Here is a 24,254-nt window from a genome sequence, read left to right as displayed (position 1 = left end):
AAAGTTGCAATATAAATACTAAGCCCACCTTTTGGGCGTCCGCCTCTATCGCTCATAATAGCTGGCATATGATATAATGAATATCCTTCTAGATTGACTCCTTCCACGGACCAGGTTTCTTGAAGTAGAATGAAATCAGGCATGAGCAGAAAGTCCTTTACATACTCATCATTTACCTTACTCTTCCAGCCTGCAATATTCCAAGAGGCTATTTTTAATTTATCTATAGATGGATTACTTTTCAGTCAGATGTCAGAAAGTCTAGAAGAGTTATATTTCGAGATTGTCTACAGATTTCGATCAGACGTTAGAGGCATTTCCTGTTGCGATATTAGATTGTTAGCTTGATTAGAGTTGTTCGTTATCTGTACCAGGTTCTCTAACAGGGGGTGAGTTGTTGGATTCATAAGCTGCTTACCCCTTGGGTTCTGTTCGGATAAAACAGGACTATTTTGTTCAAAAGACTCTGCTCTAATTTGGGGATTCAAATTGGTTGAAGCACTTAGTAGCAGATGTTGTTTGTCAGGGAGTCTATTTTCTTCTAGAGTCAAGATTAACTTTCTGAGTCTAGTAAGTATCACTGCTTGAGCCTTTGAGTCCAGTTCACTGTATGAGTCTAGGAGTATCAGCTCTTCTGGTAAAAAGTGAGAATAGTTTGTAAGGTTATTTTTAGATGTTGGATTTACAGCGGTTGATACTCGATGTTGGGTAACAAGAGTTTCGTTTGGATCTTCATGTCTCTCATAAGTCCAGTCATCTGCTGTTCTTTGATCGAATTCACTATTCCTCTTTGTTTGTGCCGGAAAGTTTGAGTTGGAATTTAGCTCTAGCAGAAGATTGAACGGTGGAGCATGATTTTCAAAAAATCTTGTAATCCATATTCCTTGGTCAAGAAGACTTGCTCTTTGCTCGTATAAGGTGTTTACTATGGTAGAATCTTGAAATGTAATTATTGCTCTTGCATTGATGTAATTATAAAATATATATTCGATAGCAGTAACTTCATTAGATTTAAGCATCCCAGGAAGTATTCCTTCAACTAAATTGGAGAAATGATGGCTTCGATCTTGTTGAGACAACAGGCCTTTGGGTTTTGGGTAGTTTATGAAAACCAGTTTGTTTTTGTTTAACACTAAGTTCATTTTTTGATGTGGAGGGTTCATGGTAGCTTCGTGAGATTCAGATTTTTTGCAAGAACTCCCTTGTGGAGAAGGCACTGATATTTGGTTTTCATTGTCTTCTGCTGCCTCTAGAGCTGGCGAGGTTTCGGTGGGTGTTGGAAAATTGTTTTCCAATATTAGTTGGTTTGGTTCCTCTTGAGCTTTGGATTTCTTATGTTTTCTCTTTCTTTTTCTTCTCTTCTTTTTTTTTGCCTCCAGGCTCGGAGATTCAATTAGCCTGAAAAGTGTTCCATAATACATTTGAGATTTGGGTTTATGACTGCAATTTTTTAAATTGTATGTTTTCTTTAAATGTTTATTTTTATGGTAACTGTCCTTTAAAACTCTTTTGGCACATTGTCCACGATCTGTGAACGTTGTTTGGCATGCTTGTGTAATTGAATCAGGTTTGTCATTTGCCCTTCTATTTTGGTTTTCCATTTTCATTATGCAGTCTATCAAAACGGTTAGTAGCGAAATTGATTCGGCAACAAAACTAGAAATCTGAGATAGAGATTGGGTAACCGCTGAGTTCCATGTTTCATTAGGTATTGGTACTTTCTGCGTGTGAGTCGATGAAGAACCCAATTTCTTCTCATTAGGCATGATTGGTAATAAGGTGGATCCAACAGAGACTTCCGATTGCGCATAGTCTGTGGACGGCTTGAAATTGTACGTCAACCCCTCCAATGGGTTGGGTTCCATCAGGGCTTCATCCTGAAACAATACTTCATGTAATTCCTTTATGTGTGTCAACTCAGCTGATTCATCATTATGAGAGGATTCCAGAGGTGGCATAGAGCTATGTGTGTTCTCATCTGTCGGGTATACATTCAACTTCTTCTCATCCAGCATAAAGGGGCTGTTTAAATCATCAGCTGAAAATAACTCCTGAGCCAAATTTAACGCTGAAGGCTCACACTCTTTGGTTACCCATAAGAATGGGTTACATATAGTCCAGTCATTTATATTTTTTCCAAGGTCTGAGTTAGATTTTAATTCTGTTCCCTGCTGTACTTTCTCTTGTATATTGTAGTATTGTGTGATTTTTGGCTGTTTTTGCTTTTTATTCTTTGCGTTATTATAGGATGTCGGAAGCTCTTCACAGGGAGTAATGCCCAGTATTTTGCAGGACTTCCTCGTTAAGACCATGGTCTACTTCAGCCAATAAGATTGTTCTTGAGTTTTTGATAGAATAAGTTCACAATGAAACTCTTTCTTTGGCTGTCTAGTATACACTTTACGTGTATACTTTGCACTTTACACTCAAAGAATATTATTGGTACTTACTTAGAATTTAGGACTGGTGGGCGTGTTCCCTTAGCAGCAGAATGGTAATTGCCGTAGAAAAAAAAAACTTCAAGGGCTCCATTCTGGCAGCACTGTTCTTTCTTCGTTTCAAATGTTTCAAATTATATTTATCTTGAAGTCGATCCTGTTTCCATCTAATTAATACGACTGCCTTCCACGGACGGTTAGTTGCTGCCAATATTTCTTACTTATCAGTCTGTGTCGGTTTAGTAGTCAGAGCCTCGAGGTTTTAATACAATAATATCCTCTCTTGAGCTTGTTTTTAAACTCCAAGCTGTTTCTGGGAGCTACTAGAGTTAAAACCAATCAAAATCGAGATAAATAGCTGCTACTGTGATAGTTTCGGCCTTATCTATAGCTGGATATTTTGCAGAGCTCCAAACAAACACTCAGCCGCTCTAGTCACCATTCTCCTCCCAGTAGGCATGGTTATGATGTTTTACTCATGCCCAATCAGCCTCACAGCATGTCTTTCACCACTTGCTCTCTAGCTGTCATCCAGCCTGTCTCATTGCCCTTAGCTCACTAGTGTACCAAGGTACAGACCGGGTTCCACAATGCTGGAGAGGGCACTCAGGGGCAACCGTGTCAAGAGCCCGACGCGCCTCACTGTTCCACAGCGTGACAAGGGCTTCAACAGGGTCACCTGCTTTATCTGCTGGGAACTCCCCCAGGGCATTCAGGAATCCAGTGAATTCCATTAGGCTCCGGAGGTGGACCATCTTAATCTGTCCACCACCCCTGCAGGGAAGGATCAGGGCCATAAGTCTAAACTTCACCAGGAAGTGGTCTGACCATAACAATGGGGTGACATCCACCCCCTCTATCTCCAGACCACCCCTTCCTCCATCTGGAGCAAAAACCAAGTTGAGGGTGTGCCCTGCCCTATGTGTCGGGCCAGTGATGACTTGAGACAACCCCATGGTTGTCATGGAGGCCATGAAGTCCCGAGCTGGAACACTAGAGGCAGCCTCAGCATGGACATTGAAATCACCCAGCACTATCGTTCTGGGCTCCTCCAACACCACAGCCAAGATGGCTTCCGCCAGCTCAGTCAGAGAAGCTGCCGGGCAGCAGGGTGGACGGTACACCAGCAGCAACCCTAGTTTACTGTCTCCTCAGCCCAACACCAGCTCCAGGCCCTCACAGGCAGCTCCAAGACTGTGGTTTCCTGGTGACAGAGATGGAAGTTCTGTAGACCACAGCAACTCCTTTCCCCCATCCCTGCAGCCTGTGCTGGTGTTGCACTGAGTATCCAGGTGGGCAAAGATGGGTCAGATCAACTCCTCCCAGCTCACCTACCCAGGTCTCACTAATGCACACCAAATCGGCACCTTCATCCACAATCAAATCATGGATGAGAGTGGTCTTATTGTGTACTGATCTGGCATTAAACAACACACACAGGGCAGTGGGCACAGCAGATGAGCAACAAGGAACCCATCCAGAGAGGAGTGGCAGCGAGGAACAAGGTGCAGCTAGCCTTGCCCTCGTCTTCTATGGTAATTTACCACATCCCCATGGCTATATTTCCCTCTACCCATGATCACTGAAATTGGGGTGGCATCACCCATGTTAGATATTAGCTATTTGGGGGAATAAAATAGGCATATTTGATGGATAATGATGATTAGATTTGGCTGAACATAAAGTAGTTGAATTACACCATAGTGAGTCATCACAGAATTGCTTGTCTTTTTTGATTTCATCCCTAAACCCTGTAGGGAAAGGAAGTTGGGTGGCAGAGGCAAAGTACCAGAAAGAAGGAGAGGGCTGCGACCTTCATTTACTCTAGTTACTAGTACTGTCAAGTCAAGTAAGCTGCTGAGGAACTCTAAAGAATATAGAGAATCAGGGTTATTATGAAAGCCTATACAAAATGAAGCATAATGAAGTGAATAAACAGAATAATTAATTGGAGGAGGACATATTAATAAATCAGAAAAAAATAAATAAAGCAGAAAAAAACCTACTCACAGCTAGAACCTGAAGGGTTAGCAGTGGTTTTTGCAGTAAAGAAATTCCATTCATATCTATATGGCAGATGTTTTGTCATACAATCAGCTCATAAACTGAACATATCCATCCCCAAATATGCTACTCATCAGCTTGTGTAACCACAGACAGCTGCTCTTATTTTTATAGGATTCTAGTTAAGACTGAATCTACTTCTATACTGCTTTGAAAAAAGGAACTAATGACAAGAGGACCTGCTTGTGGGCTTCACTTGGCCACTGTGAGAACAGACTGCTGGACTAGATGGACCTTTGGCCTTAACCAGCCTAGCTCTTCTTATGTTCTTAAGAAGAAAGAAATGGGAAACCCTTTTAAAATATGTATTTTTTCTCCCTATTCAATTCTTTCCTGTCAAATCAGTGCTTTTTTTCAATCTATTGTAAATGCTACCTGCAGGCTTTTGTCTTTGATATGAAGTAGAGATACTTCAAAATGAAAAAGGTACCAGACTGATATTCTTAGTCTGAGGATAAAATGTGGCTTGGGAGGAAATGGATGAGAAAACTGCACTGAAACTTTAGTTTTACCTTTTCAACAAAGTACATGACACCCTCATGGCCCCGTTCATATGGAGGTTTCCAGCTAAGCACAACATAGTTCTTTGTGGCTTCTGTAACATGGAGGTCTAAAGGTGGTCCGGGAACAATACCCTCTATATAAAAGAATGAAGAAAGAAAGGCTTTTATATATTTAACCGCATAAGCTAAAACTACCATAGAGCAGCAAGAGCCTGCAAAACTGTTGATATGGCTTGTTTCTGTGAGATCAAGCAGTTTGAGGGTAGAAATGTAGATACCTTATTTACCTCAAGAAGATTTTAAAAAACTACTTTCAGTCCAACACAATTTCCATAGATGTACTTTGTTTGCATAGGTGGGTACAATACATTGCAAAATTCAATATTCATAATTATTTTAAATAGCAAGATTATCATTTGCCTCACAAAACCACAGTTTGTATGTACACTTTCTTGAGGGAAGCATTAACAAAAACATTTGAAAACACTTTAAATCTGCAATCCAGATGTGCCCTAAAAGCTAAAATGAATTCAGACCATGCTCCTTTCTGCAGAACTTGTGCTCACCTGTAGGTTCTTCTTCAGTGACAATAATCTGTCCAGTCCAGGGGGCAGAAGGGTGACCTAAAATAGTCAGAGCTTAGTCAGACCTGGATATATCTGTAAAAGCATTACCACATACTTGTTTCTTAAACAAGGACTCCTAGCTACAGCTGTAGTGTTTTAATAAGTAAAAAAAGAGAATGCATTAAGAAAAGAATACAGAAGTGAATGATCATTTCCAATTACTAGCAGAGAGTTTGGCTCAAATATAGTGCATCAGTATAGTGCATCAACTCTTACTGAACTGCATTAAAGTTTTGACGTTTTGGATCTGGAAACATACTGTTGTGAGTTTGGGGGTTGTAATGGATGATTCCTGTGGGTTCCCTTCCAGCCTCTGATTTGGAATCCTGTGCCTTGGGGGAGGGGCTGGTTCTGCTGGCCAGATTTATTTATTTATTTATTAGACTTGTATACCGCCCCATAGCTGAAGCTCTCTGGGCGGTTTACAGTAACTAAAAACAAATAGAATTTAAAATACATCTTTTGAAAAACAATTTAAAACACAATTTAAAAATTTAAAACAATATAAAACACATGCTAAAATGCCTGGAAGAAGAGGAAAGTCTTGACCTGGCGCCGAAAAGATAACAGTGTTGGTGCCAGGCACACCTCATCAGGGAAATCATTCCATAATTTGGGGGCCACCACTGAGAAGGCCCTCTCCCTTGTTGCCATCCTCTGAGCTTCCCTTGGAGTAGGCACCCGGAGGAGAGCCTTTGATTTTGAACGTAGTGTACGGGTGGGTTTGTATCGGGCGAGGCGTTCCATCAGGTATTGTGGTCCCAAGTCGTATAAAGCTTTATAGGTCAAAACCAGATGAGTTTCTTTTGTTAAGCTGATAGAGTGGCCAGGTTGTTAATGGGTCTATTAGATGCCCAGCAACTGGTGAATGGGCCAGGAAGACCCTTTTGTCAGTGAAACTCATCAGGAGAGCCTTCCCCCCCACCTGGGGCCCAGGAGAGGCTTGTGTTTTTAGTTGTGTCTGCAGAAAGGCTGGGAACTGGAGACAGGCAGAGAGGCTGTGTCTCTGCAACATGGCTTTAGGATGCCTCCTGCAGCACTGATGGGAAAGCTGGATATTGGACTACTGATGCCTTGAACCCCTCCATCCTAAGCTCAGGTTGGAATGTGTGTAAATAAATAAACCATATTTCATAAAGACACCACAGTCTCTGCTGACCTTCTTCCCAAAGGAAACCAAGCCCAGGATGAGCGCAGAGACCCTTGAAATCTCACCACTTGGAGATTGGGGAGGCGTGCAACAATACTTATTCAACACATATCTGAACCACGGCTAACTATATTCCTGTAGACTGAACAATCAATCCTGCCTATCACAACAGGATGGGAAAGATAACTTTAAAAAGCAACAACAACTATATATAGAAGGTATGCCTTGGTATCTTGAAACATATAAGAACTGGAAGAAAATACTTCAGCACCATCCCAGCCTTGGCCAGCAAAAAACGTTGAAGAGGGTATATTTCAGATTAGAGCTCTGGTGTGATGTGGATCTTTGGCAGTAAAAAGAACTATTCAGATAGACTCCATTACCAAGGTTAGAAAGCTTCCTGTGACTATGAAGGCAAGATATTGACAGTCTAAATGAGAAGTATGAAACAAGAGCATTTCAGGGACTAGCTAAAAGCTATATGCTAAGTGTGTTATAGCACAGAGGTCCCATTCAAAATGTGGTCTCTGTTATGGTAAAGCTTCTGTTAGAGCTTCTTTTTTGGGTGTGTTCCAGTTCTGGTCTGTATGTTGAGTACATTAGGTATTTAAGCAGTGGATGCAAAAGAAATGTTGGAGGAAATATGGAGAAGTTTGTTCTTGGAAAATCCTTCTTTGGATAAAATAGAGTTTGCTGTACTATTACTCCCTCTACTGGAATGTTGCTGCAGTTACTCTTTGCTCATAACCTCCAAAAATTTAAAAATGTCAACCTCTTGATCGGAGGTATATTAGGTAGACTCTTACTTCTAAGTCTAGCCCTATCAGCAGGATCCAGTGCCGCTACAGGTTCTGAAACACGGGATGGGATGCTTATTCCAGCATTATTCACAGCTCGGACTCGGAATATGTAGGAGCGTCCTTCTATTAAACCTGTCACTGGGAAGCGAGCAAACTTCACTGGCGTCTCATTGCATTGGGACCAGCGGGTAGTGCCAACTTCACATCTGAAAAGCAAGGTTTTTTTTTTACTGACACATGGAAATTATAAATTTATCCCCCAATCTCCCCAAATACTTTCTCATGTAATGTTTTAAATACACCTGTTTGCACTGCAGCATCCCTTATACGGTTAAAAAATATACAGAAATAAACTGGAACATAATTATTTTGTGTGGGTGCTGGCATTTCACTCTCCTTGCAGCCTTGCTGCCTTTTCTTGGAGTAAAAGGAAAGGAACATGCATTTCCTCAAAACCCTAATACCATGCGTGGTAACATTGGAAAGGAGATGGCATTGTCCCAGGTGCTGTTCAGTCTCCATTTCCTCTTGATCAGGGGCGAGGTCAGGCCTCTTGCTGAGTCATGCTAGCCTTTCCCTGTACACCTATTTGTATCAAAACCTCATGTATACATATTAAACTGTATCACATGAAGTTGCCTTTATTCCCTCAGACCACCCAGGTGAAATGTTATTAAACACTCAGGAGTATAAATAATGGGATACGAGTTCCGCAAGAACTTTCTTTTCCATGTTTTCACAATGCACTTCAGAGGAAGTAGGATTCTGCTGCTGGACCAGCCTTGATCTCTGCACAAACAGCCAAAGTTCTGAGAAGGGGCATCTATCTACATACAGCTCCCCATGCATTCAAATGTACATGTGGAGGTTCAGGGTACAGCTAGTGGGACACGTGAGATATGTGGTGGGCCCAGTGATACAATTCGTACTCCACACAGTGGATGCATGGAGGATAAACTATGAAAGTTGCTATGTTACGATATGTAGGACTTCCTTTGCACTGTTTATTAACATGTTTCAGCTATATTTGCTAACTCACATACTTGACCATGTGTTAACTTGCCTCCATAAAAGAACCTTATGAGAGACAACAAGGTAGCAAATTAATAATGTAGAAGGTAAATTAATATTTTCCAAAACCAAGAGGTGTTTACGGTTCCAAAGATCAGTAGTAATTTCATTCTGGCATAAATACTAACTTATCAATGAAGTATCCCAAGATGGGACTTCCCCCATCAACAGCTGGTTGTTTCCAGGAGATGATAACATAATCCTTGTTAGCATCCAAACATTTCACATCCAGTGGAGAACCAGGGGCTCCTGCTATTTCAGCATCAGCATCTACATGGATGAAGGCATGCATTTAAAAAATCTGAATAGCAACAATTAAAGGCTATTGTTCAAAAGCCACACTATGTCCCTGCTAGCATCAGAAGTGGACCTTTTATCTGCATAGTTCTAAATCTCCACTGATTTGTTAATAATTAAAATTGACTGAATGTCGGGAATAATAAAAACATAGGCTTCAAGGAGCTCAAAGTGGAGTACATGGTCTACACCCATCCCACATTTTTATTTTTTCAACAAACCTGTGAAGTACTTTAGGCTGACTCATAGTGACTGGCCATATATTACCCACTGAACTTAATGGCTGGGTGGAGATCTGAACCTGAGTTCCACAGTCCCAGTTCAGTATTCTAACTACTATGCCACACTGGCTCTCACATGCCCCTTTTAATTATTCTAAATTCGACCCTGGATTGTGTCCTCTTTCATTTTAGAAATGAATCACAGAGTTTTATATTTGCAGAGTCTGTTACAAACAGAGAATTCTTCTATACAGTCTGGTGATCTATTTGTGTACATAATACTTATGTAAAATAGAAGCCAAACTACATATCAGAGACAAAATTATTTGGAAAACTTCATCCTCATGTAGCTCTTTCTTTTTATATGTTTGTTGTAAAATGGAAAGTGGGGCAAAAAGGAGACTTTCTCAAGCTTTTCAATCATTCTGTATGAAAAGAATTCCAAAGAAAAGTACTGTTTCTTCTATTATTTCAATTACTTGTTTTTAATTACTTCCTGGCATTTCTCCACTTACAGTGAAAATGTATTTGCAAACAATACAACTATACTAAGGCCGTATGGAAGCTCTGTAATTTTCTCCTCTTTCCTCGTACAGTAAGGCAGAAATCCTGTACATACATCGGGGAGCAAGTCCCATTGAAGTCAATGGTGCTTAATTCTGAATAGATGAGTATAGGATTGCAGTGTAAATTAATTTTCCTTGATAGGAAAACTTAGAAGTGCCCTCTGGAAGTTTAACTTTCTAGGATATTCTAGAATAGCTTTGCTTCTTCAATATAGTTTCCTAAGATCTAGTAGACTCCTTATAGAAAATTAATCATTGCTTGTCAATATAAATATTTTAGCTGATTCAGTAGCTCCTCTTTTTTGTGAACCCACAAATAACCAGTCTCTGGAGATTTTCTAAAACTTGTGACCGTGGACAGTTTGGTCATGTTCTGCAAGAGGTCTGTTAGCTGCATTTCCCTAGGTGCTGCTGAATAGGGCACACTGGCGCCATTCTGGGGTTGGCCATAGAGCCAAGAATTTGAAGAGCCTCTAGGGTCGGCATTGCTCTCTTCAGCTGCCTTCAGCAGCTGAGGCTGATATAGAGTCACTGCATGGACCAGTGAAATCTAATCACACAAACACTTGTTCAAAAGACATTCAAGCACTTATTAAAGGAACATCTTCTCCATGAGAAACTGTATTCATTGTACAAAAATTTAACACAATCTAATTCAAATAAAGTAAAGCAAATTACAAGCTAACATGAAGCATGCTCCTGTGCATGTTCCCTTAGAAGCAAGTCTTACTTCTTAAGTCCTTAAAACAAGGCTTACTCCCAGGTCAGTGTGCCTAGGATTACAGCCTTCATTTAAAATGTTCGTTTAAAACAAATTCTGTAATTTGCTTGCATAACATATGACAATAATGCAGGAATGGAGGATATCTGCAAGGGAGAATCTGTGGATGGAAGTGGCGCTTTACCTTCCCCTTGCATTTCTACTATTTTCCTCTAAGCTGTTCATTGTTTTGCTATTTTCAGCAAGTATAGCCTTCCCCCATCATGGGGATACAGTGGTGGAAGGACTGTACCTGTTGAATTCCTGTTGGTGATACAGCTTTTTAAGAGCACAAGTTGAAGCCCAATGCTTTGGGCCAAACTCTGTGTGAGATGCAGGATAACTGTGACTGTATCTTGTGATATTTCTATCTTTAGTAAACAGTAGTTGCTGCCCCACAAGTACCTGTACGTTTTCATCAGTGGAGCAAACAACAGTTTGGATGGAAAAATTTGGATCAGGAAAATGGGACAGGGGAAGGGTTAACCTTCCCCCTCTCAGCATTGCTTCTCTGATCAAAATTAGAGGACTCCCCCTGATTACAGAAACATTAGGAGATCCAGTCATGGATCCCATATAGTTTGCTCCTATAACGGAAATGTTGACGCATATTCTGCTAAATACTCAGTGGGCCCCTGCACTCTCATCTTAAACTTCTGCCTCAGTTCACAGAGCAAGCTGACACTGTAAGGATCTTAAAAGATCAGTTCCATAGCCCCCTTTTCATCTTCCTGAGAAAAACACACTTCTCATTTTCCTGTTTCCTTTAACTGCCCAGTTACAGTTTCTCTTTTGTAGCCTCTTTGGCAACACAGTCCAAAGAGGGAGTGAAATTTTGCTTTAAATTCTTCCAGCTGAGTCAAGAGCTGCACTGAATTTACAGAAAGGTGATTCTTTGTGCCTTTTATTTATAAACAAAGGAAACTGAACTCATGCACCAAATACTAGCTCCTGACCTCTGCGTTGTTCTTCCATCCCAGTCACCAAGTGCCCAAATACCTTTTTATTTTAAAACCCCACAGGTCCCCCCCTCCAAAGCAGAGTTCAGTTCCAAGAGCTAATGAGAGAGCAGGCTCATGTGATGAGCAAAGTAACTTTTTTGAGGGAGACTCCAACACTGCCTGTTTTATTTATTTTTTTACATAGATTCCTATTAACTTCCACCATTATTCCCCCATATGCTGAGGGTTCGACTTACATCTGTGAGACCTGCATGGAATTATTTCATGTGTGTATGCAGTTCATTAAACACCCTCCATCACTACTACCGCCAGCACCATGTTGGTTTCACTAAATCTTACCTCGAACAAAAACATAAGCACTATACTGATCATAATAGTCTCCCATCACCACCCGGAGGGTGTAAAGACCTTCATCTTCTTTGTTAGCATGAGTCAAGGTCAATGAAGCCCTTTCTCCACTCCAATGCGTCTGGATCCATTTGGATGGAGAAATCAGAACTCCTACAAGTAAAAGAGATGCAACTGAACAGAATTTATGCTTATATACATGTAGAACTGTTCACCCTTCAACAACTTCATACATGAACTACCCAACATATAACAACCTAATTTGTGTTCTTACACTAGTTTATACTTATGGTCTTCATTTAACTTGAACAGATTGAAAAAAGAGCTAGGGAAGGAATCATGCCAATCATTCCTTCTATTTTCAATTCAAATCTTACCAAGCTTATGGAGCTAGAGCCAAAACTGCACTACCCACACATAAGAAAGAGATATCAGCTGACTCAAGTACCTCCTAAGATTGGCAGTTACATAAAAAAACTTAAGGGGTGAAACCACCAGAACAGTCCCATTATAATTCAGTGGCACAGAATGTTGACTAAGCAAGAGGAACAAAACTGACAACCATGTGGGAGGGAGAATGGAATAGGGTAGTTGGAAAGAGAGGAAGAGACAAAAATATATTTAAAAGGTAACAAGAACCATATCATTGTCTAGATAAATCATTTCCTGGTTGCCGTGAGATATTTTAAAATGTACCCCGGGATAGAACAGAGAGCTGCCCATAGACATCAATAGAGAAATCAAATGATTGAATGTAGCCAGGACTGGGCACAAGTGAATCTACCACACACACCCAAAATATAAAAAAATTCCAAAATCCTCAGACAGGCCAATGAGGACTCAGTGGGCATGGAATGCTGACTGTTTGAGGTGGGAAAAGGAACACTGGTGGAGGGGGATGAAATGAAGTTGATGAAACCATGAACAGAAGCATCCCTCACTGTAAATTTCTGCTGTAGGCTCCTATTTGTTGTCACTAATTCCATGACAGGGAATATTTAATGGTTATATGTGTCCACATTCCATACTGATGTCATAATGAGAATAAAGGAACCATCTTTCCTACCGCACACACATTACACCACTCTTTAAAAAGCTGCACTGGCTGGCCCAGATCCTTATCACTCCCCATCCTCATGAGCCAACTTTGACCTGTCGAAGTCCTTTGTGCAGTGCTTCCCAAGCACCAGACAGACAGCTGGTTGTTGAGCACTTAGGAACTGCAGCACCAGGGGCTTTGCTCAGGGCTTCCAAAGCATTGAGCATATGGTTGGCAAAACTGCTTTCTGCAGGGATCAGCTGTGTGATCAAGTCCCCCATGGGGAATTCTGTTCTGCAGTTGATCCAGCCATATTTCTCCCTGCTCCACACCTGATGTCACATATGATGTCAGGTGTGAGGCAAATGAATGTGGCTTGGGTAAAACAGTCTTGTGGCCAAATTTGGCTCATGGGCCAGAGGTTCCCCACCCCTAGTTAGAGATGTGGTTTGAGTGCAGAGAACATGCAGTGTTCCACAACAGAACTACAGTCACAAGAGAAGATAAAAAAACTGAATAAAAGGCACATGTATTGCGTAAAAATCTCATAAAGGTCCATGTGTGGGTACCCTCAATTTCATAATTGCAATTGCAGTCATGTTGTGCCAGGTGTTCAGTGAGAGCATTGGACACTTTTCCATCTGCAACTCAATGGTAGTGATTCTGGAGTCAGAGTGGAAAACAATCTGAAGATACAAAGAGTACTGCAGGATTCAGCTCTATCCCTTTTTTTACTTCCTTTCATGGGATTCTTCACATCTTTTTACAAAGAAAGGCCACATAAACCTCCTATAGCCTTAGCAAAACAACAAACATGCATACTTACCATTCCTGTACCATTGGATTTCTGGATGGAAACGTTTAATGTCAGGGTGAATGACAACTGTACACCCCAGACTCATCGTCTCACCTTCTCTTCCAAAGGAAACCTCAAATGCATCCACAAAGTGGATCTCAAACCTGGAAGCATAGCCATGTGGAGTAACACCAACTGTAAGAAGAAGAAAAAAGTGGGCTTATTTCCTTTATATTCATCAAACCCGAATCCTTTTTTTAACCACCTAGCAGCGAGATCCATGGTGAACAAATTATACAAAGTTGTGAGCACATGTCTTAGCACAACATCCAAGGCTATGCAGTTCCAAACAGGCTTTTTGCCTTACCGAACTCTCAGACACTTAATATTTTGAATGGGTCATTCATATATTGCATATGGGTTGTTGGGAACAGGGTTTTTAAAAAAACTTCTCAATTTTTTCCTGAAAAGTGTAATTTTGGATTAAATGGAGTGGGGGTGGGGGTTAATATAGGCTGGCAACAACAACAATGTGTGGATGCTGTGAATAATTTCCATCTATGAGATGCACCCATCCCACCATAAACACTCATCAGGAAATGCCATTAAAAAGCATGCATTCTACTACTTTTTATACATTGTGCATTTTCAGACATTTTCTTCTCATCCATAAACTCCTCCGGTCTCTATTATAACAAATTCATTCACCAAATAACAAGTTCATCAAATAATATTGGGCTTCTTCTGATGAGAGGCGGTCAAGATGTTGTAGCTGCCTAAAGAAAACTAGATGAGGCACAGAATTTTTATAAGCCTCATCCTTTGGTGGTCAGGGAAATAGAGGAGAAAGATTACAAAAATAAGCCTGTATAACACCACCCCGCATTTCTGCCACAAAAATCAGATTTCTTGAATTCATGGTAGTTCACAATATGAATGAGTTTTCAGAGAAGGCCAGAAGGAAGGAGTGGTATAGCGCACCTGGCCCTCCATCAGCTGTGTGACTCTGCTTGCTCGGAGGGAAAGGGGCAAGATGCAGGGAGATTGGCATGGTGCTGGAGCAGTGAAGGAAAACTGGATGGTTCTGATGCTACACTCACATCCCACTGAACGTCCTGCTGCCTCACCCTTCCCTCTCTCCCTCCTGGTAAGCACAGCAATGTGGCTGACCGGAGGCCGTATCTTTCCCCAGGTGCTGTTCCTGTAAGTTTCACTTTCTCACATACCAACTTAAAGGATTGTACTATGAAGCTGATTCAAAAAAATTAAATCTCACAATAGAATACACATACCAGAGAAAGGCAAAGAATATGATGACACTTTATGAATGCAAAATTGCCCTCTATGTAGTTTTTTGAGTTGTATCCAACTAAGTTGTACTCAGAAAGGAAATGGACTGCCTTCAAGTCGATCCCGACTTATGGCTACCCTGTGAATAGGGTTTTCATGGTAAGCAGTATCCAGAGGGGGGTTACCATTGCCTCCCTGTGAGGCTAGTCCTCCCCAGCTGGCTAGGGCCTGCTCAGCTTGCCACAGCTGCACAAGCCAGTCCCTTTCTTGTCCGCAACTGCCAGCTGGGGGGCAACTGGGCTCCTTGGAACTATGCAGCTTGCCCATGGCTGCACAGGTAGCAGGGCACGTAACCCCTGAGCCACTCACTGTGGGGATGATCTTTAGCTGGCCCTTGACACCCAGGAGACATGAGTGGGGATTTGAACTCACAGACTCTAGACTCCCAGCTAGGCTCTCCTCCCCATTGTGCTATACCAGCTGTTAAAATCAATAAGTCCATTGATTTCAGTGAGTTTACTTCAAGAGTCACTTGACTGGATACAACCTTTACATCCAATCAGTAGTGCTGTGGCAAATTCAGAAGTGCATGGTCCCTTCATGTTAGTCACAGCCATGTCCCCTCTCCCCCTTTTCTTTTCCTGTGGGGTTGAGAATGAGATCCTTGTTAATGCCTTCTCCCACAATAACAGACGTCCCTAGGAGCCAATCAGCATGAAAAAGGAGAATGTTAGCTACTGAGAAAAGTCTTCTCAATGGCTGACTCACCTCCTTTCACTCTGTTTGGCTCCAATCAATAGAAAAGGACAAAGAAGCATGATAGAAGACTCTTCTCTTTCTCTGGCTAACAGACTCCCCTTTCATGCTGAATCGCTTGTAGGATGCTGGAAACCTAGGGACCCTGCTGTGAAAAAAGTAAGGGGTCTAAGACCACCCCCACCCCACCCCAAGACCCCAATATCCAATATATGCTGAAAGTAAAACACTTAGCATAGGAATACAAGGCTGCTGGTTGTATTAAACAAAAAGATGGAAACAAGTAATGTTTTCCAACAAAAATACTGTAGATTACATTTTGAAGAAATATTATAACATGCTTTATTTTATTTTTTTAAAGTGACACTGGCAGAGCTAAGCCTCCTAGAAAGAACTTTCAAAAACTGATTCTACCAAATCACATGCTTGTTATGATTTTATTCACATAACCAATTATTATTTACCAACTTACAGCTCAGGGGTAGGGTGACAATTCCTGCATGGAAAAAGCTTTCATCAAACTCTCCTTTGTATCCTAGGGAAGAAAAGGGCAAGAATTCTATTTACTCATCACCTAGCAGGAAGTAGCATTCTGGCCACAAGACAGATTTTTTAAAAAGAAAGTCCAGGGAATGCATTTTTGGCAAACCTACTCTTCACCACCAAGGAAGCATAGGCTGAAAGCTCTCCTTTTACATTCATGGCAGAAGCACGATACTGCGCAGTGTCTTCAAAATCACATCTGAAAAGAATGGAAGGATTAGCAATGTCAGTGTCACCAGAAGAGTGATGTTTTTATATTTACATTGGATAGTCAAAATGTTACTCAGTGTTGATAAACGTGTCCTCTATCTAAAATAATCATCCACCGAAAATATTAATGCAAATGGAAAGGATTACAACTAGCTTTAATGACTTCAAAGTAATTCTGTGGTACAATCCTGAGTGAGAAGCATGAGCAGGCTTTATGATAGTTTTAAAAAGGCAGATGTGGTAGAGAAAAGGCGGATAGCTTTTAGAGAATTGGGGAGCTTAAATGCTCACCAGCAATCAAATGTATGTTCACATTCATATGATACTACACTAGATTTCCATTTCCCCCTTCCTCCAACATTTCAACAGCATTCTTATGCCTAATACATGCAAGCAAATACCCTTCTGACTCGCCTGCCTGGGCTTTACAAATATCGATTATATCCCCATCACCATAAAAGAATTCCACCTTCTCTGCTGAATTCAAATTTTGCAAACCCCAACACATTTAAAAATTCTGTTTAGTAGAGGCCAGGTGTCAGCCAGAATCTTTCAGAACTGTGGGAGGGTAGCAGGAATGAAACAGGAATACAGCAAAGTAATTAGAGAGCTGGTAAAAGGAGAGAGTGCTGGAATATTATTGAAGGGTTCAACAGGAAAAAAAATGAGATAAGCAACTGTTAAAGGGTTTGTCTTTTAGTTCTTTCAGCCTTACCTCTGGTTCTTAATATTTTCTCTTGGGAACAAATTTCTCCTCTAAAGCAGTTTCTTGTGGACCTGTTTTTCTTCATGGAACAATGTGGTCCAGTTTATGTGGCAGAGTTGTCTTTTGCCAATGAAGTAATAGGGAGGTATGCTGCATTGCACCAGGAAACTATTTTCATGGGGGTTGTATGTTCTATTCATTAAAACCCAAGTCTTAATCCTGAACAATATTTTGATTGTGTTAGGAATTTAAATCTCAAGAGCTTTATTTAAGGTCAGCATCTTAGCAGACCAAGCATGGAGATGAGACTAGAAAGTAGGAAATTCATGGAAGGTGGGCTGTTATTATTTATTACAGCAAATACTCTAACCTTAAGAATATGTTTACAGAGTGAATCTTAATGGTAAGCCAATCAGACAGGTGTTTTTCACCCACTGGGAGGGCATGGAAAAGAGCAAAAGGTAAAAATCACAACATTGTCCTGGATCCCAAGGTGATCTATGTGTGAGTATTGAGCACTTCCACTTGTGCATGGGAGGAAGGGGTTCTCAGCCAATTCTCATCCCCCAGGTGCCACCCTAGTGCCAAACTGCACACCATTCTGAGAAGGACCCCCAGCATTCAAAAGTTTCTTTTTGCAAATGCATGCACTACTTTGGATCCAAACCAATGCCTGCTCAAATAACAATGAAGGGGCTCTACTGATGAATTCCTTTATGTATTTACAAGCTTGGTTTTTTTAAAAATAATGGACACTTCTTCAATGAAATTTTATAGCAGAGGCATTTCTTCAGGTAATTTTTTTTAGAATGTAGAATCTTCATAGTTCAAAAAAACCCCCTATGTGAATAATGTATTTTAATGTCTGTTTTTATGATGTTTTAAAGTGTTTTTAATTCTATTGTTTGCAGCCCTGGGCTCCTGGTGGGAGGAAGGATGGGATATTAATCAAATCAAATCAAATCAAATAAATAAATAAATAAATAATGAATTTCAACATTATTCCATGTGTACAGGATCACACTGACAGAATAAACTTGCCAGAAGAAAATATATGCATGAAAGAAGCTCTAAGGCTTCAATGAAGGAACTACTGAAATGATCCCTGGCATGTAAATAAAGCCATGTCTGGCAGAGGGACAATCTTGGCATGTTTTAGCCTCATGGTTAGTGTCTATTAAAGTGCTTAAAATACTAAGTTCTAGTTAGTAGGGAAAATTATTACTTTCCAATGCCACTTTCAGAGTAGGATTAGAATCCACTGTGAAAACAAGATAAGAACGAAAAAGCAATTGCAAGTGCTGACTTCAAGAACTACTTGCTAATAATTATGCTGTAGAAATTGTTGGGGTGGAGACTTTGCAACGTTTTCTTATTATTGTGAATTTGTGAGGCTAGACTATGATATCCCAGTATTATACATGGACACTTAGTTGAAAACTTAGGGACAAAAACAAGGGGGATTTGGATGTCAAATGCTGAAACAATTATCCAGCACGATTCATAACCTGTAAGTAAATATGTGGTTCAGGCTGTAAAACAACACCAGCAAGAAAGATCCTATTCCCCCATTCATCCTTGGGAACATTCAGGAATTCATGGCTTACCATCAACCAAAAAGAACCTAGTACAGATTCTGCCCTTCCGTACCAACATTTTGATATATCAGTACAGGTTTATTCAACTGAAGGAAAAAGAAATAGAGAAGGGCCTGCAAGAGATGAGGCATTATTCTTGATCCCCTGTCCAAATTCTAGATTGCTTTCACTACGGATAGAAGTGAAAAGATTCTGGACAACTCCTATAGGTCCAAGCTGTAGTAACCTGATCTTAAGGGACCTCTAACTGTGCATGCAAGAAATCATTATTTGAACATAGGACCAGGCATAATGCTGGCCTTCAGTTGAGAGAGCATTATGGTGCAAAATCTCCCTTTGCTAGTAACTTCCATAGACTGGGGTTTAGAACAATTTTAGGGGAATTTGATTATTTAGCAGGTAATGTGTGAGAATGTAACCGCGCTGCTTTCATCTCCTCAGTTCTGTGAAGAAAAGGGTGATGACTCAGAAGTCAACTACTTTATCATATAATTTATTTATAGCAGAGAGAAGTAAGTCATAAAAAATCCAAATCACACCAAATAAAATAAAATAGGAGTAGCTTACATTAATTCATACTTACCAATCAAATCTGGCTTATAAAAAAACTCATTCAGTTGAGTGATGCAAGTCAAATAGTTAGTAAAGTCATCCTGTTCGTGCAAGGACTTACGCAACATTCCTCTCTTCCCCCCACCGGTGCCCCCCAATCTGTTGTGTGGGTTACCTCAACCTTCCAGAGCAGATTTGGTGGGATGCAGGGGGTGCGAGAGGAGAGGAGAACTTCTGTTGCACGAGCGGAAGTCCTAGCATGAACACTACAACTTTGCTGGATAGTACTCATACCTTCCATCAGGGCTGTGGAGTCGGTACGCCAGACCTTCGACTCCGACTCCTCTATTTTTCTACTGTCCGACTCCAACTCCTTCATAAATGGCAAATGTATATTAACTAGTAATAACACATTTACTGTAGTAAAATGGTAGCACAAGGCATTTCATCACCACCACGTGAATCCAGAGCTTGGAAAAGTTACTTTTTTGAACTACAACTCCCACGAGCCCAATCCCTGGGGCTATTGGGAGTTGTAGTTTAAAAAAGTAACTTTTCCAAGCTCTGGATTCACATGGTGGTGATGAAATGCCTTGTGCTACCATTTGACTACAGTAAATTTGTTATTACTAGTTAATATACATTTGCCATTTATGAAGGAGTCGGAGTTGGAGTACCTTTCTACCGACTCCAACTCCTCCCAAAATTGCTCCCAACTCCGACTCCACGACTCCGACTCCACAGCCCTGCCTTCCATCATAAAAATAAGTTACAGATTTGGAGATGAGTCTTATATGCATAAATTCATGTTACAGCAAAACAATTTTTAAAATATCTCTTGAGGCTGATGAGAAACTGTAGATTTGTTTCCACACTTGTGTGGGTAACTCTGTGTGTGTGTGCATGCGAGCACATGCACATGCAAATATGCAGTTATTGATTTATGATGGGGAACCTATATGGATTTCCTCAGAGTAGGGAAATTACATTTTTCAAACAACTTTTGTAAGCTGGTACATCAATTGCAATTTGAAATATTATGTGAGATGCGCTTCTAAAATTGTTACCAGGCCTTACTAGCTAGAGACTATGACATCACTGATGATCAGCAACTCATTCCCCCAATGCCATTGCTAAGTTTTGAATATTTGGAAAATTTATTTAATTTGAGGGACTTCCGGGAAGGGTGACTTAGCCTGTGCCTGCTTTTGAGACGGGCTCCTGCCTCAAAAGAAGCTTATTCAGATATATCAGTCAGTTTTTTCTTTTTTTTTGACTGATTAAACTTCTCCCGGGTAGGGAGAAACGAAGAGATTAACCTCAAAGCCTATTTTTGTTGGGACGACCAGATCTCATTAATTTATGGGACGAGGTCCAGCCGACGAAGGTGGGACGGATTTTCAACAGCAAGCTCTATCTGTTAAAGCGAACGTTCATCTTATCTTCTAAGAGAGAACGCATTAACAGGCAAGCACCCTTCTTTCTATATTTTTCTTTTATTTGACTTAAATTGTTGCTGTTTAAAAGAGATTTGCCAGATTGATCGGTTTTTGACATCTCACTGGGGAGCCGTAACTTCTCTCTGCTACGCACTAATTAATAGCTTATCTCTGTTTTTGTTGCAAAAAGCTGTCCTGGATTTGCATTCTAAAGATACACACAGAAGAGGGATTTCTATTCCAGATTTTTATTTTGAAAAATATTATACTGTTTTGAGACTACTCTCTTTTTGGTCTATTTTATTTTGACGAATCTGTTTCTTGACGATTGCCATTAATTGTTTCGATCCTGGGAACTGCATTTTGTTTACTTAACTATTGGAGAGATAAGGCTGTCTGCTCTGTTTAAACTGTGATGTCACCAAGTCTGGAGTATTAACCCAATTGTTGCTGAAATAAGAAGTGGTTTTCCTATATTTTTCTTTTAAAATGGCAATTAAGAAAGTGGCTGAGAATCTGGAAATAACTATGTTTCAGAAAATAATGGATGAGATTGAGATAACGAAAATTGAATTGAGTAAAATGAAGCAGGAGATTAAAGATATAAGGGTCCCTGTGAGAGAGGTGACCCTGGAAGGGGTCCCTGTGAGAGAGGAGACCCCGGAGATTGGAACAGGGGTCCCTGTGAGAGAGGAGACCCTGGAGACTGGAATAGGGGTCCCTGTGAGAGAGGAGATCCCGGAGATTGGAACAAACGTGGAACAGGAACAAGATTTGGAGTCTATGGACTTTAGAAATAAAATCTATTGTTTGGAACTCAATGTTATCTCTGAAGAAATTAATGAAGATTCTAGAGATAAAGTTATCAATGGCATGGATTATCTTCTGGACTGGAATGATGTGATGGAGCCCAATATAGAGAAAATCTATGGAATTAACTGCAGCCATGTGACAATGGAAAAACTTTTAAGAGATGACCCAGTGTATTTTGAAAAAAAGAACAGAGATATGATTTTACAGCAGTATTTCAGCAACCTATTCAGAATGGATGGCAAGAAAATATTTGGGATAGAGGTAATTCCCATCAGACTCTTACTATATGACTATGGCTTTGACAGCAAGATTATTATGGAATACTGATAATGGAAGATTGGATATTGAAATTACTGGACTTAACAAGACTACTGAAGATGGAAGATGGAAAATGGAACTAATAGAGATAATAGAACAATGGCTACTGAAATTACTGAACCTAACAGATTCTGATGTGATGGATTAATTGAAATGTTTATTTTGACTATGGTTATGACAATAAGATTATCATAATTAGTAATGAGATGGATTAATCGATATGCTTATCTGGAAAAAAAAAATTGATAGATATATTTCTTAAAGAATTGAAATCTCTCTTTGACTTTTTGTGGAAAGAATAAAGTAATGTTTATGAGATTTGATGATTAAGTAAGATAACTACTGGAGGAAAGTGATTTTATAATATGACTTAAGAGACAGGATTGCTATATATTATAGACTTATAACTGATTTGATCTTTGACAAATGGGAAGTCAATATTTTACTCTTTATTTTTTATTTTTGCTTTTTTTTTTCTTTTTTTCTTTTTTGTTTAACTATTTTTGATTTTGTTTTTTGTCTTTGAATGTTTTATGATTTTGTCTTGTATGTTTTATGAAAATTTGAATAAAAATTATTGAAAAAAAAAAAAAAAGGAAAATTTATTTAATTTTACTTTCTGCTCCACCTGCTCTACCACTTAAGTGGCAAAATGCTCATGCAAGCCTTTAAACAAAACATAGTTGTAAACACACCAACAAGGGTATCCTAGCTATTTAAGGAAATGTTTGCTTTCTCATCTTCCCTTCCCTTCCCCCTTCAATTTTGCTTTCTTCAGGGCTGTGAACTCCTTCTCACCATTGGAGTGCATCCTGTATTTATTTATTCATTTATTTATTTATATCCCTCCCTTTCCTGAGGTAAAGGAAAAGATGCCTCCCCATTCCCTGTATAGAAGCCAGTTACAGTGGCAACAGGAGACAGCAGACTAGCATATGGGGCATAGGGCCAGTTGTGTGGCGTACATTGTTCTGCCCTTCAGTAGAGGGGAACAGCCAGGGCACTCAAGAGAGACTGCTACTGAGGGGGCTGCTGCCACTGTCCTCCTACATACCCCAACATATACTGCCTGAGGCAGCTGCCTCACTCTGCCTTATGATAGGGCAGGCTCTGATGATGTTCTTTAAATTAGCGATAAGGCTCTTCCTCACCAGAATCAGGCTGCTCTGCTCCACACTTTATTAACTGATTGATTATTTAACTCACTGCATGGGAATTGCATATTGTGCCACTGATACTGGATCTGGGCTAATTTTAGCCAATTCTGTGTTTTTATTTTGTTTTTAAGAATCTGGAAATGCTGTGTTTTCCATTTTCCATCACTACTTGTAAACAGCTTAGAGGTTTTCTACAATCAAGTGGAATATGAATTTTACTAAATAAATAAAATAAGTACCCCTACTCTTAGGGCAGCTTCACACATCACAAAATGCATTTATGGAAAGCACATCCTTCCAGAAATAAATGTGCAATCTGCACATAGGTTGCAACCCTTTTGTATACTGGCATTACAATGTTTCTTTTTCTCTTCTTCCTAGCCTTCCCTACCTTTTCTTATAGGAGGGCACCAGCAAAGTCTCTGGTAGTCTGAATCTTCCTAATGTCTGCCAGGCTTACTAAATGTTATGGACAAATCAGTTTGTTGGCTTGAGAATCCCTCCCTCCTTCTGACTTAGGACATAGCAGCATATCCATAATAATAATAATAATAATAATAATAATAATAATGCATCAGTATTATTATGCCTATATCACACCTTCCTCTGTACAAACTACATAAAATGCTCAAAACTTGAAATTGTCTGCATCTATCATATAGACAATTTTCGGATCAGAACAGTCTGAAGGCCGAATAATATTCATACAGAAAATCTTCAACAGATGATATGGTGTAATTGGGGTAATTTTATCTGTAGCACTCCACTGTGCTGAAGAAACCCAAGAATTCTTTTCATGTTCTTTCACATATTGTATCTATGGCTTGGTTCAACTTTAGACATAACATCAAACTATCATTTGGTATGACTAGTATAAGTCTGGAAAGAGTCTTAGGCTTGTCTACTTCAGAGTTATTTTTAGTTACTTTTTGTGGTGTTCTTTTATAAACCAGTTAGCCATGACACTGAGCCAGCAACCTATATTTTGTGCTTGCCCCAGAAATCATGATTACGAACAGGAATCAAACACTGATTTGCAATCTTGGTTGGCCAGGCAACTACAAAATAGTTCATATGCAATGACAAACTATGGAAAAAACTAATTGCTTGGAGTGCATAAAGAATGGGAGGAGGAAGAATGCGCTAAAGTATAAGAATGAGTTATTAGGAAATATTAATTAGCACATATTTCAAATTGTAAATGGGTATCTAGATCTATGTTCCATCTACC

At 40.0% G+C, this 24,254-nt stretch overlaps 1 protein-coding gene across 2 annotated transcripts in view; it reads right to left on the bottom strand.

Annotated features, from left to right (window-relative positions):
* The window catches only part of MYOM1 (myomesin 1), a 120,000-nt gene that overhangs the window by 60,891 nt on the left and 34,855 nt on the right, over positions 1-24,254 (bottom strand). For both annotated transcript variants that reach the window (XM_061596157.1, XM_061596149.1), the window contains exons 7-14: positions 16,341-16,429; positions 16,160-16,222; positions 13,672-13,836; positions 11,798-11,959; positions 8,781-8,922; positions 7,588-7,787; positions 5,572-5,628; positions 5,015-5,139 (exon numbers count right to left, since the gene is read on the bottom strand). In XM_061596157.1, coding sequence (XP_061452141.1) covers positions 5,015-5,139; positions 5,572-5,628; positions 7,588-7,787; positions 8,781-8,922; positions 11,798-11,959; positions 13,672-13,836; positions 16,160-16,222; positions 16,341-16,429 — 1,003 coding nt within the window. The remainder of the gene's footprint in view (positions 1-5,014; positions 5,140-5,571; positions 5,629-7,587; positions 7,788-8,780; positions 8,923-11,797; positions 11,960-13,671; positions 13,837-16,159; positions 16,223-16,340; positions 16,430-24,254) is intronic.

Source organism: Rhineura floridana, chromosome 1 (assembly GCF_030035675.1).
Source record: "Rhineura floridana isolate rRhiFlo1 chromosome 1, rRhiFlo1.hap2, whole genome shotgun sequence".
Lineage (NCBI taxonomy): Eukaryota > Metazoa > Chordata > Lepidosauria > Squamata > Rhineuridae > Rhineura > Rhineura floridana.
Note: the sequence above shows the minus strand (reverse complement) of the source record. Positions and strands in the feature narration are given on the sequence as shown.